Source organism: Marmota flaviventris, chromosome 14 (genome assembly GCF_047511675.1).
Source record: "Marmota flaviventris isolate mMarFla1 chromosome 14, mMarFla1.hap1, whole genome shotgun sequence".
Lineage (NCBI taxonomy): Eukaryota > Metazoa > Chordata > Mammalia > Rodentia > Sciuridae > Marmota > Marmota flaviventris.
In genome coordinates this window covers 57,664,048-57,684,870 of record NC_092511.1, presented here as the reverse complement: position 1 = coordinate 57,684,870, position 20,823 = coordinate 57,664,048, and the positions used below count along the sequence as shown (strand labels likewise).

The 20,823-nt window shown below is 36.3% G+C and overlaps 1 protein-coding gene across 2 annotated transcripts; it reads right to left on the bottom strand.

Moving 5' to 3' along the window:
• Positions 1-7,602: 7,602 nt before the first annotated feature.
• Snrnp27 (small nuclear ribonucleoprotein U4/U6.U5 subunit 27) lies at positions 7,603-20,198 on the bottom strand. 2 transcript variants are annotated; one of them, XR_003582572.2, is made up of 7 exons: positions 19,778-20,198; positions 18,628-18,748; positions 16,846-16,958; positions 16,295-16,374; positions 9,506-9,570; positions 8,115-8,270; positions 7,603-8,026 (listed from the first exon to the last, which is right to left on the bottom strand). XR_003582572.2 is itself a non-coding variant. In XM_027934393.2 (6 exons), the coding sequence occupies exons 1-6, from the start codon at positions 19,809-19,811 to the stop codon at positions 8,216-8,218; spliced, it is 468 nt and encodes a 155-aa protein (XP_027790194.1). In that variant the 5' UTR covers positions 19,812-20,198; the 3' UTR covers positions 7,603-8,215. The 2 variants fall into 2 exon arrangements, 1 of the variants encoding a protein (XP_027790194.1); XM_027934393.2 differs by having other exon boundaries at positions 7,603-8,270.
• Between the last annotated feature and the right edge of the window lie 625 nt (positions 20,199-20,823).

Here is a 20,823-nt window from a genome sequence, read left to right as displayed (position 1 = left end):
TTGAAATGAGTAAAGCATGTTTTTTTTTTTTTTTTTTTAATAAAATGTATTATTGTTGCCAATATGTGATAGTAATAGCTTACTGTATTACATATGTTATTTCTAATTCTCAATATAATCCCGTGAGGTAGGTTGTGTTAATTACCTACATTTTGCACATGAAGAGACAGGCCCAGCTAGGCTAAATGATTTTCCTCATCCTCCATTCAGCTGCAGAGATGGGAGCTGAACCTAGGTTTGTCTTACCCACAGCCCTGGCTACTAATCCCCAGGTGTTAGTTGTACTAAAGACATGCAGAAAAAGATTTCCAGACTGAGTCACAAAACACTGATACTCAAGCCCTGGGTAAAGAGAAAGACAAATGTGTAAATACAATTGTGGTGGGAAATTTTTAAAGTGTTTTTTTTTTTTTAATGGTCCATAAATCCATTAAAATTGAACAAATTAATTAGGATAAACATGTAATAAACCAAGACTGACATGTAGGAAACACATTTTCTAGGTTTAATGGTTAATTAGAAAAAGTTATGAAAACAGTAATTAAATAAAACATACTGAAAGTAAAGCTTTTCATGAAGGCATAAAGTTGAAAATGAGAATGGGTACATAATAGTTTCGCAGAGTATTTTGAAGTACATGTTATTTGTAAAATAAATTTGAAAAAAAAATCAACAAAATGCAATCCTATTAAAGTATCCAACCTGATATACTAGAAATATTTTGATTTCCTTATCATTTTTAATTTTACATATACTTTTATATTTAACCCAGTCCTATTTCTCAATATCATGACTTTTCCCACTAGAATCTCCCTGATTGAAAAGCGCTTTTCTTTTAAAGAGGGGCCTGGGAATTTGAAATTGAGTCAGAAGAGAGCAAATAAGTAACTTAGACACCAATGATTCTAACTTAAAAACACTAAACAAAGGGGCTGGGGATGTGGCTCAAGCGGTAGCGCGCTCGCTTGGCATGCGTCTGGCCCGGGTTCGACCCTCAGCACCACATACAAAGATGTTGTGTCCGCTGAGAACTAAAAATAAATATTAAAAAAAAATTCTCTCTCGCTCTTTAAAAAGAAAAAAAACTCTAAACAAAATTACTAAATTGTGTACATAAACATCAGAGAATAAAACTAAAAAAATAAATGTACCATTTTTTGTTCTATGGTGGTAGAACAGATCATCAATTAGCAACACCAACTAAGAACTATTATCAAGAACTTCAAAGAGTATTTGGTGCCATCTACTGGAAGTGAAACAGTAAGCAGAAAAAGGTTTTGAGGTTTAGGTTGTCCTCACCAACCCCTACCCAACCCCCTGGAAATTATTTTAAACAATGAACCTAAATTTTCTGACCAGAATTTTAAATAAAAAGTTATGTGTAACAGCATAAACATGAGATGAAAATAGTTTATATCTCTGAGTATACATCAAGATAAAAACTATTAGAATTGGGTAGTTAGAAATGGAGAAATATAAAATATAATATCAAATAATTTTGACTGAGTACCAGGGGCAGGAATAAGACCCTGGGGCTGGGGACACAGATCATTTGGTACAGTGCTTGCCTATGGGTTTAATCCCCAGCACCAAAACAAAACAAAACAAACAAACAAACAAAAAACTAAGACCCTGTCTTTTCCTCCTTTAGGGGATTATACTCCAGGTAAGTGTAGGGATAGTTAAAAAGTTAATACCAATGCTAAGCAGCAGGTTCATTATATGCTATGGGAGTTAGGACTGAGGGATGCTACTTCAACGAGTACCTCAGAATAGAAGGGAAGACAACTTTGTCACTGGTAATCCTTAAGTGTCTAAAATGTTCTAAAACCAGGAATTAAAACCCCCTATTTGTAACAAGAGTTTGGCACTTTCAAACCACCAAGACATTAAAATGAATTTTGTTTTATTATAAGTTTCTGAGGAATTGAGTTTTGTTCCTTGCAGTGTAAAAAGTCAGGACTGTAAGTTTCTGTTTTGATACCAAGCCCTCCCTTTTTTTTGTGGCTGGACACTTCAGTATCATGACCCCCAATATTATGATATTAAGTTTTAAAACTCTGCTTTGCAAAAATCAATCACACTATAAATATCTGAGATTCTAAAAATAGAACAATGGATTAAAAACTGTAATAAAAGGGGGCTAGGGGTTAGCTCAGTGGAAGACATTTGTCTAGCACACTCAAGACTCTGAGTTTGATACCCAGCACCATGTGCAAACCACCACCAACAAAACAATAAAACCAACACCAACCTGTGATATACACATTACACAAAATATGGCAACAGGTTTCTTAGGTTTTTTTTCTTAAAAAGGTAGGTTAACATGTATAAATGGCACAGAAAGATCTCTAAGGCATCATGTTGAGTAAACAATTAAGTTATAAAATAATCCCTACATATTATTTATTTTTTAAGAAAAACCCAAACTATGTATTTTCCTTATTTTCTAAATTCTATTACATACAAAGATGTAAAAACCAAGGAAGGACACATGCAAAGGATTAACAGTGAAGAAGAGGCAATAGGATTATGACTACTGTTCAAAGGGATTAGCTTTGTCCCAATGTTTTAAATTATTTACAAGAAAAATGTATCTATTTCTTACTTGGGTAATAAAGGTTAAATTAAAAATCAGGGAAAGTAATTAAATTTAAAAAGATTACAGAACTATATTCACAAATTCAACAGACTCTTATTGAGTGTTTTACTCTATGGCAGGTACTATGTGGTGCTGGAGCTATAGCAGAGAATAATACCAGCCCCAATTCTCAGAGCTCACTGTCTAATAGGACAACCAGACAGTAATAAATGAATACAGGTTATGTCAGGCAGTGATAGGGGCCATAAAGAAAAGCAAGGAAGATTTGGAGACCAGATAGAGAATTTGGAACCCTCATATACTAATGGAGAGAATGTAAAACAGTGCAGCTACTTTGCAAAACCATTTGTGACAGTGTTCAAAACTTTTAACAGTTACTATATATAAACCACTAATGCCACTCCTAGGTATGTACTCAGGAGATTGGAAAAAAATTATGTTCATACAAAAATTTGTATGAATATGCATGCAGTATTCACAAAAATAGAATCAACCTAAATGTCCACCTACAGATTAATTATAAATAAAACAGTGGTATTATCTCTTGAATGGAATATTATTCAGTCATTAAAACGGAACTGTGTACTGATAAATACAAATGAATGAACCTTGAAAACATGCCAAGTCAAAGAGACCAAACACAAAAAGACAAATAATGTATGATTCCACTTATGTAAAATGTCCATAATAGGTACATCTATAGACAGAAAATGCACTAGTGGTTTCCAGGTAAAGAGGCAAGGGAGTAAAGGTGTGATTATTAATGGGTATGGGGATTTTTTTAGGGGTGATGAAAATGATCTAGAATTAGTGATGATGGATGCATAACTCTGAACTGTAAACTTTTTAAAAGGGTACATTTTATGGTTTGTGAATTTTATCTCAAAAAAAATTTTTTGGGGGTACTGGGCATTGAACCCAGGGGTACTTTACCACTGAGATACATTCCTGTCCTTTTGTATTTTTCATCCTAAGGCAGGGTCTCACTAAGTTGCCTAAGCCCTCGCTAAATTGCTGAGGCTGGCTTGCTATCTCAAAATTTTAATGGTCCAAAAAAAAAAAGCCCAGGGCAGGGGCTGGGGTGGTGGCTCAGCAGCAGAGCGCTAACCTCCCATAAGAGAGACCCTGGGTTCGATCCTCAGCACCACATAAAAATAAATAAGTGAAATAAAAGTATTGTGTCCAACTACAACTGAAAAAAAAAGGCCAGGGCAGTGGCACTTGCCTGTAATCCTAGAGAGTTGGGAAGCTGAGGCAGGAGGATCAAAATTTCAAGGTTTGCCTAGCAAGTTCACAAGACCCTGTCTTAAAATAAAAATAAAGGACTGGAGCAGTATACAGTGGCACACACCTGTAATCCCAGTGACTCAGGATGCTGAGGCAGGAAAATCAACAGTTCAAAGCCAGCCTCAATAACTTAGTAAACTCCTAAGAAACTTTCCAAGACTCTGTCTCTAAATAAAATATAAAAAGAGCTGGGGATGTGGCTCAGTGGTTAAGGCCCCTGGTTTAATCCCCAGTATAATAAATAAATAAATAAAAAGGGCTGGGGATGTGCTTCAGTGGTTAAATGATCCCCTGGGTTAAATATCCAATCACACACACATATACACAAATAAATAAAGAAGGATAAAAGGATAGAGAGTTAAGAGAACTTGCTATTTTGGTAAGGGTGGGTCAGGAATGACTTGAGTTTGAGCAGAGACCTGAGCAATGTAAAGTAGCAAATCTAGGAAGTGGGAAAACATTTCAGAAGGAAGAGAAAGTGGACAGACTCCAGGGGCAGGAATATGCCTGTTCTCAAAGAACAGCAAGGAAGATAACTGACTGAAATGAGCAAGGGGATGAGGCTATAAAATCCAGAGTCCAGGTCAGGTAGAGGTCTCTAGACCATAGGTAAGACTTTCTTCTGAATAATAGAAAATCACTGGACCCAGAAGAAAAGTATACTGATGCACATTTTAAAAGGTTTGTCTCAGTTGCTGGGTGGAGAATAAACAGGAAGGGTGGAAAGAGGGAGAACAATTAGGAGGCTATTGTAATATTTCAACAAGAGATGACTTGGACTAGCATGGGTGCTGAGAAGTGGTTAGATTCAAAACATCAAAAGGATCTGCCAATGAATCACATGTGGGGCAAAGGAGTCAGGATGATCCCAGGATTTTAGTCTGATGAAGAAGTAAATGAAAGGGTCATTGACTGAGATACCTCAGAGAAAAACACTAGGCATGGAAATGAGAGTTCAGTTTGCTTAATCTTAAATTTGAGGTGCCTAATAATTTAGGTGCATATAAGAGACTGTAATTCAGTAAAATGATCAGGCTGGAAGTATAAATTTGAGATTCAGGGCAGAAGATGTTTGAAGTCACATGGATGAATGACTCACCAAGGCAAAGTGGAAAGTCTAAGGACCTGAGCCATGGAGCACCCTAATATTTAGATACCTGGGAACAGACGATTTATGTTCTCTATATGGCAGGAGCCTGTTAGAGGAAGAAGACAGGATGTTTCACCTTTATTATTCTTCCAGAATTAGATGACTGAATAGACAAAAGTTCCTTTGAACCAAGACTTCTAGGTGTCTTCTCTGGATTTTTAAAGATTTCCTATTTTCCCTGTATCTTCAGTACTACCTCCTTATTAACCTATAAGGTTCTCTCAGATTATTTGTTTACAAAGTGTCCTGCCCTAAGGATCTCAAGTCAGTTCTCTACTAACACCACAATAAAATGATAATCTAAAAATACACAATTTGTTTTGGATATATTATTTTATTCTAGATCTGGCTTCCCAGTTAAAACAATTAGGTTTGCCTTCCTTAGATACACACAAATATGATTGGCAACAGACTCTGTCATGGATAATTTACAAATACATGGTATTTTGGTGGGTGAAAGCATGGGGGACTATTTAGCTGTTTGGTAGAAAGTTCAAGTAAAATAACCCAACTGTCTTTGAGTTGGTGACAATTGTGCAAAGATTACCTGAAGTTGTACAACTGAGGTAGCACATTCAAGTATTTAAGTAGGTAGTATAAATGTCAATAGTGTCTGCCTTTGTGGTCTGAAGACCCTTAGCTTTCTCCTCTGAGAAATAGACAATAGCACCCTCTCTATCTCATGAGGATTAAGTAAACTAAAATGCCATGTACACTGTAACACACAGTGCAGGAACATTACTATTATTTTCTTTACAGAGAACCAACTTGCCAGAAAGATTCTAAAAAATTTCAATTGGTGGTCAAATTTCAGATGTAATAAGGATTTAAAAATTTAGCCAAACGCTTGTAAAATCATGTATGTACAAGGATAATCACTGCAAAACTGTTTTTAACATAGCAAAAGTTTAGAAATAATTTGACTTTCTACTAACAGGGGATAAGTTAAATAAACTATGGTCCATCCTACAATGGACTATAACAGCCTTTGTTAGTCAGCTTTTCATCACTGTGACAAAATAACTGAGAAAAAAAACTTAAGGAGAAAAGATTCATTTTGGCTCATGCAGAGATTTCAGTCAGTGTTTGCTTGGCCCCTATGTTGAAGCAGGAAGCAAAAAAATTGCTTACTTCCTGGTAGATGGGAAGCAGAGACAAAGGAGGGTAGGGCTTGGGACCAACCTCTTTCAGCTAGGTCTCATCTCCTAAAGTTTCTATTACTTCCCTATAGCACCATCAGTTGGACCAAGTCTTCAACACATGAGCCTTTGGGGACGTTCCAGATCCAAACTGTAATAGCCTTTAAAAAAACGCAATGTTTGGGCTGTGGCTGTAGCTGTGGCTTAGTGGTAGTGCACTTGCCTGGCATGTGTGAGACACTGGGTTTGATTCTCAGCACCGCATATAAATAAATTAATACAATAAAGGTCTATCAACAACTTAAAAAAATCAAATTAAAAAAAGGGGAATTTTATATATATCAATAAGAAATAATCTTGAGATACACTAGAGTAAGTGAACAAAAGCTAGGTGCAGAACAGTATACAAAGTTTATATCTATTTTAATAACAAGATATGTGTGTGTGTGAAATATCTCTGAATGGATACACAATTAACTCACCACTAAATACTTTTTGTAATTATCTAAATGCGTTCCATGCATTTGTAGTAGTTACTACAAAGAATAGAATTTAAACTGGACACAGTGGCACACGCCTGTAATCCCAGCAGCTCAGGAGGCTGAGGCAGGAGGACTGCAAATTAAAAGCAAGCTTCAGCAACTTAGCAAGGCACTCAGCAACTCAGTGAGACCCTGTCTCTAAATAAAATATTTGTAAATAGGGTGGGGGATGTGGCTCAGTGGTTAAGCCCTCCTGGGTTCAATCCTCAGTACCCCCCCAATACATAAATAAACAAACAAACAAACAAATAAACAAAATCCAGCCACAGAGACTCAAACACCAGCGAGACATGAAACAGAATGGGTGATGGCTATTATCTTTGATAAAGATAATAAATAATAATTAAATAATAATAAATAAAGAGCTTTCTTCAAATGGGAGGGACCTTGCCTAAAGACAATGAAACTAATATTTATTACACCTATTTGTACATGTATACAAAATAGAAATTCTCATATTTTACTGGTGGGAAAAAAGCCTTCTAGCCACATATAGGAAAAAAAAACTTAAAATAAGCACATGCATACATGCACACACACACCTCTTATCCCTTATCATGTTTAAGAACTGAACCTGAGAAAATAATGAATCAAATATAAAAACATGTATGTAATAAAGACAGACAGTAATTATAAAAAGTTTTAATTATAAAAGTAAGCCATGGGAGACAGGCCAATGTTCACCAATAAAGGATTAGTTAATAAATTATGGTACAACCAAGTAGCTACTAAACACTAAGTTTTGAAAGAATATTTAAAAGCATAAAAAATGTTCATAGTACATGGGGAAAAATGGGTTAGACAAAGAGGACTGTATATACATTTTGATCTCATGAGTGGAAGTGAGAAATATAGAAGTCCAGAAAGACATACAACAAAATGTTAATATTGATTATCCCTGGAAGTTTATTATAAGTGATTTTTGGCTTTTCACTTTTTGGCTTCACAGGTATTTGTTATAGTAAGCATGTACTGCTTTCATAATTGAGGAAAAACAATAAATAGTATTTGGGGGGAAAAACAGAAGATACAAAAATTTAAAGTTATACTTCTTCATTCTCCCAATTCTTTAATAATCAAGGTATATATGTGTGAAAAAAGAAAACGTCTAGGCGGGCTCTTTTATCTAATAATAAAAATGTTTATCAACTATAAAATGGGTAGAAATATTGCTTTATTGGAGAAACATCCAAATTACTTTCATGTTTGTTATAAAGTCCTAACAAGCATCCAAGAAGAAAATACACAGTTTCCATAGGAATAAAAACAAACAAAATGGGATGGTGACTGCCCCAAATGATATTTCCTAAAAAAAAAAAAAAAGTAATGTTTAACCTATCTTCTATTGAGGAAAGGTAAGTAAACTGCACACATCATAAATAAGATTTCCTTACTTTACAAGAAAGAACAGCAATCCTGGTTTTGAGGCATATTAAATACAAAATCCACTCTTTGACCAAGACGAGGGGGAAAATCATTCTTCAAATTTCAATTCTCATGCAATAAAATCCAAAGGTCTGTTGAAGCCACCTTTTCGATTCATGTACTGCCTATAATGAGAAGAGAAAATTCATTGTGAACTTTTTAAAATTCTGGACTTTTTATATATAAAAACCCCCCCCAAAACCAAAATAACATGTTTTTAAGATTAAACCTAAGACCACATTTAACATGACAAAGTGTAGGATAGAAACTACTTAAGGTTATTTAATGCACATTAATATGAGATTATTTTACTTTTACTTATTTTTGTGGCTTGGAATCAAACTCAAGGCCTCAAGCATGCCAGGCAACATTCTACACTAAATTACACCTGTAACCCATAACCTCACTTTTAAAATAAAGCAAAACCATTTGGATTTCTTTAAATGCCACATTCAGTATGGAAATATATTTTCAGAATTATTTGGAAAGATGTACAGACCTTTAAAAAAATCAAGTTAAAATTCACAATTATTTTAGGTAAACAATGATTACCTAGTTTAAACAAATAAAGAACTCCTAAACAGGTATCCATTAGGCAAATTCAATTTGTACGCTTCAATGGTTCACCTCATAATACTTTATTTGAAGGTAATTTTATGACAGTCTATCCATAACAACTCTATTACTTTAGCTCATAGCACTCTCAAAATCATATTATTCATAGTCTAAATTAATTGGAATACTGATCTTTTATCAGTGATAAAGGTAGAAAGAAAGGTTATATTTAAACATGTCTTGACTTTTTCATCAACAATTCAGTGAGATTTTAAGTATAGATTCATTTGTTTCGAATCTATAACACAAACAAAATGTGCCTACACTTAAAAAAGAAAAGTTTATTTACATTAAAATCCTGATGTAATCAGTATAGGTAAATAGTTTAGAAGGGATTTGTTTTACATTGAAATCAAAGCCCACTAAGTTGAAGTTAGGCTTTTTTAAGAAATTTACTACACACAGCTCAAAAACATTTAAGTCAGCTACCCTCTCTAGAATAGCTATTTGCTAACATGTAAATTGAGAAACAATTTTAACATGCCAGAATATAAGCAAGAAAAGTACTTCCTTAAGATAAGAGACAGGGTTCTGAGGACACATCTCAGTGGTAGGGCACTTGCCTAGTATGCACAAGGCCCTTGGTTCAATTACCCAGTACAAAACAAAACACACACATAAAAAATCAAGGGACAGTACAGAAAACTAATACATTTCACAAACATGATTACCCCATATAAAAAGCTCTTTCCAAATATGAAATTGAGTTTATTAGTTTAAACATAATAGTGGGGGCTTTGCTTACCTGTACTTCCTCTTCTGAGACACATTTATGGCATAGGCATTGACAGAGCCATCTACCTTCTTCCCCTGGAGAAAAACAATAAACAAATAAAATAGGAAGGACACATTAAATGCCTGATCAAGAGATGGATAATGTTAAATCACCAAGATCCATTTAAAAGAGAAAATTTTCAGATCCTAATGATACCCACAAACTCTCAAGTATTAAACAACTCTGCTCACATTTTTATGGTTACATATATACAATTTAATACAATATTAAAATCAGCAAACATTCATGGTATGTGTATTATGTGTAAGGCATGCTGGAAAATAGGCTAGTAGATCCTAAACTTTTTTGGTCAAAGACTCCTTTAAAATCAGATAAAACTTATTAGCTCCACAAAAATTTACATTCACACAAAATTTAACCTCTACCATTAACTTATAATATTCTCAAATTTGTAGCTTGAACATTTCCATTTGTTTAAATTCCATTTCTTGCATAAGTCTTACCATTTTTATCTTTAATCAAGAATCAGAATATAGAATAACAGACAATAGTTGGATTGTTACATACCTTTCTATATGTGGCATGTATCCTCTTTGTTACTAATTCCTTTTTTAAAATTTGTTTTAATTAGTTATACATGACAGTAGAATGTATTTATGCACTTTTTAAAAGTTTATTTTTGGTTAGACACAATACCTTTATTTTGTTTATTTTTATTTATTTTTATGTGATGTTGAGGATCGAACCCAGGGCCTCATGCATGCCAGGAGAGTGCTCTACTGCTGAGCCACAACCCCAGCCCCCTTTATGGTTCTTTAATACAGTCAAATTAATTAACCATACCCATTTGCTCCCATATTGTTCCTCATGCCTGAATTGCCTTCCCTGCCAAGAACCAATCTTTAACGAACTGGTTCTTTCTTATCCATCATTCAAGGCCCAGTTCAGATGATCCAGCTGTCAGGCAGCACCTTCTTTACTAACCCCTGAAGAATGGTATCTATGCTTTCCCCACAGTACTTTCTATTTTCTACCCTGTATTACTGTGATATATATGCTATTGCTCCAATGACACTGAAAGCTTCTTGATGGAGGGATATATGTCTGAGTCACCTCTACATTCTCACATACTAGGGCACTGCACTGGCAGTTGATTGGAAAATGACTGCGAAATGAATGGGACTGGCTAATGCCACGAAACACATACATGTGACTCCTATTTCCTACCCTTGTCCATTATTACTCATGAGTGTAGCATACTCATTAGGCGTCTGCATTAGGGGAAAAAAAAAGGATTCTGACCCACTGGTCTAATGGTATGCATAGGTGAACTACATATTTGAAATGGAACTAATATATATGGACTTAATTTTCTGTTCTTATTTTCATATATTTCTAAGGGTAGGGCTACTGGATAAATTATAAGAGGTAGGCATAACTTGGAAAGACCTGCCTTGACCAAGAAAAAAGGAAATTATGCTAATCTTTTCACTGAGTTCAATTTCTAAAGACTTGCTGACTTTTTAGAAACTTTTGTAGAGTCACATATTATTAGCCCTATGTTCATTTATTTACATACTAGGATAGAAAATTACCCATTGGTAAATATAATCACACTTTGGAACTTTCTAGAAGAATGTTGAAGTAGAGGGAAAATAAATGACTACACGACATATGGAAAGGTTCCACAATAGGGATCAGTGCTAGACAATTTACCTAGCACCAATGAAACCCTGGATTAGATTATGAGTACTGCAAAGAGGAAAGGAAAGGGAAACAGAAGAAAAGGAAAAGGTCCCCCAACAGATCAATGATGAAAATAACACAAGATATATGTAACTGAGAAACATGAGTGAGGTAAGATACTTCCTAACTGCCAACTGCATATAAACTAAGTTAACAACCCCATAGAGGTCATTAGAAAACAACTGACATGGGAGTTGGGCTATACTCAGTGGTGGAGCACTTGCCTTGTATGGGATGAGGCTCTAGGTTTCACCTTCAGTACTGGGAAAAACAAACCAAAACTCCACTGACATCATTTGATTACATGGTACACGACAATTTTTAAGGATCCTCACTTTTTCCTTAATAAACAAACATCTTAAGCAGCACTGATTACAATTAAAAGTGAAGGATAGGGCTGGGGTAGTGGCTCAGTGGTAGAGCGCGCTTGCTAGCATGTGTGAGGTACTGGGTTCAATTCTCAGCACCACATATAAATAAATAAAAAATTAAGTTCTATCAACAACTAAAAAAATTAAATTAAATTAAAAAAAAAAGCAAAGCAAAGGGTTAGCTCTACCTATATAACTCTCAGGAATTTCAAATATAATCAGGAAATAGTCATACCCCAAAACAAATAAATAATTTCAATTGGATAGAATGGTGCACTCCTGTAATCTCAGCAACTTGGAAGGCTGAGGCAGGAGGATTGCAAGTTCAAGGCCAACCTCAGCAACTTAGTGAGATCCTGCCACAAAATAAAAAACAAAAAAAAGGGATGGGGATGTGGCTCAGTGGCAAAGGGCCCCTGGGTTCAATCGCCAGTACAAACAAATAATTCTTCTAAAAACAGTCTTCTAAAAACAATAAAACTACAATTGCTTTACTTTGGAGATTTTTTTTTTTTTATCCATTTAACTAAAACTGCTTTACTTTGGAGATATTTTTATCCATTTAACATATATATTAACAAAACATTTCACATATAAAATACTCTTTGGGAAAAAATAAAAAGGGATTTGGATTTGATATATTCAAGGAAAAAAAGTTGACAGATACCAAAAAAAAATTAATATTCCAAAATAGGGTTCATATAACCTCTGCATTCTTAATTTTTTTCACCTCAACAGTCATGTGTCAGTACTCCTCTTAAGTTATACAATATAATTTTCAAAAATTTTAAACTTACTATCACATTAGTTAAAAAGAAAGTCTTACACCATTTGGGTTTATCCTATTCCATTAACAACTCAATGGAATGGAATACAGAATTAGAGGAGGTGGATTTTTTTTTTTTTTTTTAAACTAGAATGAACCCAGCAGTGTTCTATAACTGAGCTACAACTCCAGCCCCGCTTTTTAAAAAATTTTGAGATAGAGTCTTGCTAAATTGCAGAGGCTGGCCTCAAAATCCTGCTGCCTCAGCTTCCCGAGAAGCTGGGATTACAGGTATGTGTCACCATATCCAGCAAGAAGAATTAAATGACAATTCTTCTCAAAATCTCAAATTCCATTTATAAAACTAACTTTTTTTTTGGTGGTGCTGGGGATTAAATCCAGGAACTTGTGAATGCTAAGCAGTCCCTTTATCACATTCCCTGCCCCTAGGAAAAAATATTTTATCAACACCAATAAATCAACTGCATTTTTATACATTAAAGATGTTATCAGCTGAAAGAGAAATCAGAAAAATATCCCTTTATAATAACCTCAAAAGAAAAAATAAAACAAAAACAAAAACAACAACAAAAAAACTATTTAGGAATCAACCTAACAAAAGAGGTGAAAGACCTCTATAATGAAAACTACAGAACACTAAAGAAAGAAATTGAAGAAGATATCCAAAAATGGAAAGATCTCCCATGTTCTTGGATAGGCAGAATTAATATCAAAATGGCCATACTACCAAAAATGCTATACAGATTTAATGCAATTCCTATTAAGATCCCAATGATGAGGGCTGGGATTGTGGCTCAGCGGTAGAGCGCTCGCCTAGCACGGGTGGGACCCGGGTTCCATCCTCAGTACCACATAAAAATAAAGGCATTGTATTGCGTCCATCTACACCTAAAAAAATAAATATTAAAAAAAAAAAAAAAAAAAGATCCCAATGATGTTCTTCAGTGAAATAGAAAAAGCAGTCATGAAATTCATTTGGAAAAATAAGAGGTCCAGAATAGTCAAAGCAATCCTTAGTGAGAAAAGCGATGCAGGAGGCATCACAATACCAGACCTTAAATTATACTACAGAGCTATAGTAGCAAAAACAGCATGGTACTGGCACCAAAACAGACATAAAGACCACTGGAACAGAACAGAAGACATAGAAAAGGATTCACATAAATACAGTTATCTTATCCTAGACAAAGGCGCCATAAATATACATTGGAGAAAGGATAGCCTCTTCAACAAATGGTGCTGGGAAAACTGGAAATCCACATGTAATAAAATGAAATTGAACCCCTATCTCTCACCCTATACAAACTCAACTCTAAGTGGATCAAGGACCTAGGCATTAGACTAGAGATCCTGCACTTATTAGAAGAAAAAGTTGGCCCAACTCTCCATCCTGTCAACTTAGGAAATGATTTTCTCAATAAGACTCCTAAAGCACAAGAAGTAAAATCAAGAATCAATAAATGGGATGGTATCAAACTGAAAAGCTTCTTCACAGCAAAGGAAACAATAAAAAACATGAACAGAGATCCTACAGAATGGGAGAAAATCTTTACCACCTGTACTTCAGATAAGCATTAACCTCCAGGTTATACAAAGAACTCAAAAAACCTAACACCAGCTGGGCAAAGTGGCCCATGCCTGTAATCCCAGTGGCTTGGGAGGCTGAGGCAGGAGGATCATGAGTTCAAAGCCAACCGAGGCAAAAGTGAGGCGCTAAGCAACTCAGTGAGACTCTGTCTCTAAATAAAATACAAAATAGGGCTGGGGATGTGGCTCAGTGGCCTAGTGCCCTGCCCCTGAGTTCAATTCCTGGTACTCCTCCACTCCCCTAAAGCCCCCAACACCAGAAAAAATAATCCGATCAATAAATGGACAAAGGAACTGAATAAACACTTCATAGAAGAAAAAATACAAATGGTCAAAAAATACATGAAAAAATGTTCAACATTTCTAGCAATTAGAGAAATGCAAATTAAAACTACACCGAGACTCTATCTCACTCCAGCCAGAATGGCAAATATAAAGAATACAAGTAACAATAAATGTTGGTGAAGATGTGGTAGAGAAAGGTACTCTCATACATTTTTGGTAGGACTGCAAATTGGTGCAACCACTATGGAAAGCAGTATGAAGATTCCTTAGAAAACTTGGAATGGAACTACCATTTGACCCAGTTTTTCCACTCCTTGGTCTATAACCAAGGGACTTAAAAACAGCATACTACAGTGACACAGCCACATCAATGTTTATAGCAGCTCAACTCACAATAGCCAAGCTATGGAAACAACCTAAGTGTCCTTTGACAGATTAATGGATAAAGAAAATGTGGTATATATACACAATGAACTATTTCTCAGCCATAAAGAAGAATGAAATTATGACATTTGCCAGTAAATGGATGGAACTGGACACTACCATGCTAAGTGAAATAAGCCAATCCCCAAAAAACCAAAGGCCAAATGTTCTCTGATATGTGGATGCTAACCCAAAACAAGGAAGGGTGGGGAGGGTAAGAATAGAAATCCATTGGATTAGACAAAGGGAAAGGAGGGGGGAGGGGTATAGGAAGGACAGTAGAAACAATCAGACATAACTTTCTTAGCCTTGTATTTGAATATACAACCAGAGTAACTCTACATCATGTACAACCACAAGAATGGGATCCTGAATAAAATAATTTATACTCTATGTATATATAATTTGCCAAAAATACATTCTACTGTCATGTAAAACTAAGAAGAATAAATTTTAAAAAATAGAGCTTTCATCAAAATCTTAAAAAAAAAAAGGATTAAAAATTTTATTCCTTCTTTCCACATATATTCTTCTTCTCTCCATCCCCACTATTCTCCTTCTATTTTCTCTCTCCATTCCTCCTGGCCTTCCCTATTTCTTTCTCTTACCCCCATCTTCCTATCTCTCTAGATATTCTTTCCTCCTCCCTCCCTAAAATTTCTTTCTCCCTTTTCTTCTTAACAATCTCTCTCTCTTTCCTCCCCTTTATTGTCTCCAGGTATTATGATGAAAGCTAGATAGCACTCACTCCCCAATCCCTCTCTATCCCCCATCTGAGCTGTGAGACATGTAGTCCAAGGTCATCTTTCTGGTAGCTGAATGTTCTATTTCCCAGTAATTCCCCTTCCTGTAATCTTGTTCTGAGTTAACTGTACCAACCAGGCTCCCCAGCCCAATGTCTCAGGGGCATCACTGACTACTGATACCCATTCCCACTTACCCTGGCTTCTGAGATTTTAGACTCAGTTCAGTCCTGTATCATCTTACACTCGCATGACTCAGCAGTTCTCTCTACTTCTAATCTAACCCTCTTCCCATCTGTCTTCCATGCTGTCCCCAATGTCATTGTTCTAAAACATACATATAATCGTGTTACTCCCTTGTTTTAAAATCCTTGCTTCCTCTTCTCAACACCAATAAGTCAACTCTAAATTCCTTAGCATGGCTAAAGTCATCAAAATCCCTACAAAATTTGTTTTCCTCCATTTTGTAGCCTCAGTCACAGTTACCACCCATCAGCCCCCTTGGACCAGTCACAGAATTTGAAATTCCCATAATACCTCATGCTTCTTCACACCTATACAGCACTCTACTTTAAATTATCTTCTGCCTTCTTTCTGTCTGATCACCTTTACTTGCCCTTTATGATCTAACGCAAACCATATGTCTGGCAAACACTCTCCAAATGCAATGGCAGTTTAAAATTTCCTCCTTTGTGTTCTCAAAGCCCTTCAAACAGATAGTTACTGTCTTAAAACCAAATAAACTTGTGCCAACAGAAGAAATTATAAGTGACACATAAAAGAATATGGAAAACCACAACAGGCATAATGGATTAATTCAAATCAGAATGTTTAATTCATTGCATGTTTTACTTACTTTTGTTGAGTCAAAAGAGGCAAATCCCATTAACTTCATCATTTCAATTTCTTCCTCTGTTTTGCCCTCTAAGTCTTCCTCTGCAAAAATGATTTTAAAAACTCTTATATCATTATGTATCTATATCTATACACATACAAAATAAAAAGAAAACTGGTGACAAATTAATAGACATTCTACCTTACCAGCAGAGAACACATAAAAGACAAAGATAAATGAGAAAAATTCCTCTTAAATTTGGACAGAATGTAACTTAGCGTGCAAGTTGGAGCTTATGGGGGGGACCACCTTTAATATCAGATACTACAATACCTAGATTTGAAGACACTTCCAAAATAGAATATTCTCATGTTTTTAACTACCCTACCTAGGTTATATCAGGAGCACCATGGACAACAAGCAACTCACTAAGGTACAATTAAAACAAAATCTTAAAACCATATGCAACGAACACCATAAAAATCTTAATATTTAAATGCTCAAAAATTATACTTTTATAACTTATCATGACTGGAGCGATCTAAACAAGCTTATTTATCTAGTAATGTTACCAGTAATCTGACGTTCTTTGCTCTTTGTTTCTTTTGTTTCTTTCTTTTCCTCATCTCTTCTTTCTTTCAGTCGAGAAGGGGAAGGAGATGTGGATCTATGTCGTCTTGGGGATCTAATATTTATAAATAAAGATGTAAGAAACAGATACATATAAACGGCAACTCTGTCAATCAGCACAGATTAACGCATGAGTTCCTGAAAAGTAAAGACTGAACAGAAATAAGTTCCAGAGAACTCAAGAGTCCATTCACCGTAGAGGAGTGAAGGAGAGGCTCTGATATTACAAAAACAAACAAATAAACAAACAAAAAAAACCCACTTTACTGATAGTCATCAGTCGCACTCTACTAGGGCTAGAAATTTATTTATTTATTTATTTTTATTGTTACCGGGATTGAACTCAGGGACACTCAACCACTGAATCACACACCTAGTCCTATTTTTTTTTTTAATTTTAAAATTTACTTATTCTAATCAGTTATACATGATAGCAGAATGCTCTTTGATTCACTGTACACAAATAGAGCACAATTTTACACTTCTCTGGTTGTACATGAAGTAAGATCCAACCATTTGAATAATCATTTTTGTACCTTGGGTAATGACGTCCCTCTCATTCCTTCATCTTTCCTAACCCCATGCCCCCTCCCCTCCCCACTCTAACCCTCCCTCCCTTTTGCCCATTCCAAGTTCCTCCACTCATCCCATGCCCCTCCCCATTATGAATTAGCAGCCACTTATGAGAGAAAACATTTGGCCTTTGGTTTTTGGGGATTGGCTTACTTCACTTAGCATGATATTATCTAACTCCATTTATTTACCTGCAAATGCCATAATTTTATTCTCTTTTATTGCTGAGTAATATTCCATTGTGTATATATACCAGTTTCTTAATCCATTCATCTATTGAAGGACATCTAGGTTGGTTCCACAGTTTGGCTACTGTGAATTGTGCTGCTTTTAACACTGATGTGGCCTAGCCCTATTTTGTATTTTATTTAGAGACAGGGTCTCCCTGAGTGGCTTAGTGCCTCACTTTTGCTGAGGCTGGCTTTGAACTTGCAATCCTCCTGCCTCAGCCACCCCATCTGTTGGGATTACAGACATGTGCCACTGCCTGTATAGGAAATTTTTATGAGGCAGAAAAACCTAGCTTGAAAAATTCTACCCATTAAACACAAACAATAAAGCTCACTTAAATACCAACTGATGCTATTAACAGAGTCCATTTCCAAGGTTCTTCTAAGATGTCCCATTCTTTTTTTTTTTTTCCACAATGGGAACCGAACCCATGGATATTTTACCACATTTAAATTTTGACACACAGTCTCACTAAATTGCTGAGTGTCTGGTTAAGTTGCTGAGGCTAGCCACAAACTTGAGATCCTCCTGCCTCTGTCTCTCATTTGCTGGGATTGTGGGTGTGCACCCAGTTAAAGTTCTCCCTCCAATTCTTGATCATACACTTGAATATATTGCTATCACCAAAAAGTTAATTTAAAAAATCCTAACAGAAATATAAACATTTACTTCTTGCTCTTGCCAAGCACCACACTAAGTGGTTTTCATTCATTTATTATTCCTCATTTACTTCTCAAGACAACTGTATAAGTGGAATGTAAACCCCGTTTTATCAAAAGAAATGTTAGCTTTAGAATAAAGTAGGATTGTTTCCTCCATTTCATGAAACTGCGACCAAAAAAAAAACCACCAAAGTTAAGATCAGTGACCAGCTTCTTTGTTCTTCATAGTCCAGCTTCTGGTTTATTCACTATACTCACCGGGAGCGCCTTCGGTGTGGGGATCTCGAACGGCTCCTTCTTCGATCTCTTTCCCGAGACCGGGACCTTTCTCGGCGCCTTCGTTCTCTCTCCCGGGAAGTGGACCGGGACCGCCTACGTTCTAATACAAACACACAAAAATTGCAGAGCCAAAAAGTGAATCAAATATCAAGAGCTGAGCCCTCCAACAGAAACATAACGTGAGCCATCGCTAGTAGTCACACTGAAAAGGTACAAAGAAACAGGTGAGATTAATTTTAAGAATTTTTTGACCTAATATGTCCCAGCTATAAACATATTGGCATGTAAGCAATATGAAAGGTACTTAATAATATATTTTATATTTTTCTGGTAGGAAATCTGGTGTCTATTTTAGGAACTGCATTTCTCAGTTCGGATTAGCTACACTTCAAGAACCCCACAGCCACATGTGGCTTGAGGCCTCAGTTGACTTGTAAGAAAACTGAATACTGACTAGTTGAAGGTGACAAAAACTAACCAAGGACACAACCAAGGGTCCAAGTTAGAGCTCTCAATGGAAGTCTAGTTAGATTCTTTACATTGCACGGCCTCCTTATTAGGTCTGGGGGACAGAAGATATTAATCGGTGAGTTCCCTGGATTCGAAATTCTAAATACCGATTTCCCTATGATAAACTGAGCAGGATCATAAGAGTTATGGAGCATCTATGAGCCAAGCAAAATCACATAGTGAATGCTATAGAATGTAACATTTATTCTCACATCAGTTTTCCCCGCGGGTTAACATTACCCCCAATGACTGCGAGAATTCGATTCAGAAAAGCTGGGTGACTTGTGCAGTTTCCTAGAAATTACATGAAGGAACTATGGCCTGAGCCCATCGGCCACAAGCACAGTAAAAGTTACTGTACTATAAGGTTGACAACTAGTCGATGAAACCCGAATTTAGAAGGAAAAAAAAAAAAAAAAAAAAGACTCTAGACTTCAAACCAGAGAGGTTCAGAGCGTTAAGAGTGTAGGGGCCTAGGTCTTCGTTCCCCCATTCACCCCTAGCTTTCCTCCTCAGGAGGAAAGGGCCCGCCTCTCCGTTGCCCAGATACTGAAAAAAAAAAAAAAAAAGATGCGATTCCAACAGAGCCCCACGCCATCCGCGTTGCTTCTAGACTCACCCCTCCGTGGGGAGCGGCTTCGGCTGCGACCCATTCGGAGTCCAACTCCTCCTCACACCGCCCCGGAAACGGCGGTGCAACAACTTCCGGAAGTGACCGGAACTGAAGTTCGATCTCCGACTGGAAAAATGTCGAAACAAGTCCCGAGGGTTCCGGCTTCTTAAGAAGGCAGGCAGCGAAAAGGGCGGGCCCAGAATGTGCCCTGGATGCCATCGCCTCTTCTGAATTCGGAGATTACGGTAGAAGTGGAGTTGTCGTTTCCGCTCCTCCAGCCTAATTTTCACAGTGACTTTCCTATCTTGTTTGTCCCTGGCAGGCATTAAAAATATGCTATTTGATGCACTTATAGAAGTGTTTGAAAAATTCAGCTATGGACTCACCATCCTAACATAGCTTTCAATTTCACCATTTTCTCCAGTCCTTGTTCACATGCGTAAAATAGTCAAACCAATTCTACACGGAGTATACAAGGTTTGTATTTTTTGACTTTTTTACATAAAATTCTCTCATAAGGAGTGAAGACACCAAAGTTCAGCGATTGTCAGCTTAATATTTTCTCAGATGCCAGTATTGAGAACTTATCCCAAAGTTACTACAGGTAAGGAAAAGCAAAGGCTCCATATGCCCACGTATTCCCACAAAGTACTTCTCCAATGCTGCCATAACTAGAAAAGGCTTGCCGGATGTCGACTTCTAATCTAACCAACACTTGTCCCACCAGCTCCCTCCAAAGTTTCCAAGTCTGATGGTTTGGCTTTTAGAACAGAGTTGGAAAGAAACTAGAATAGGTTGGAAACACCCTTCCCACCAGTCAACTTTTTAAAAACTGATTCATACACTCTGATGTGCCCTCTTTAATATCTGTCCCAATCTAACTTTCAAGAAAAGAACTAACGGTAACATCTAGGATTTTCACCATGCATGAGGCTTGACTCTCAGACTCTTGGGATTATCCTGGCAGACTACACTAATGTGTGGGAGAGAGAGGTTCAAGGATTGAGGGGTGCCAGTACCGGAGGAAGAAGATTTAGGGATGATATGAAGAA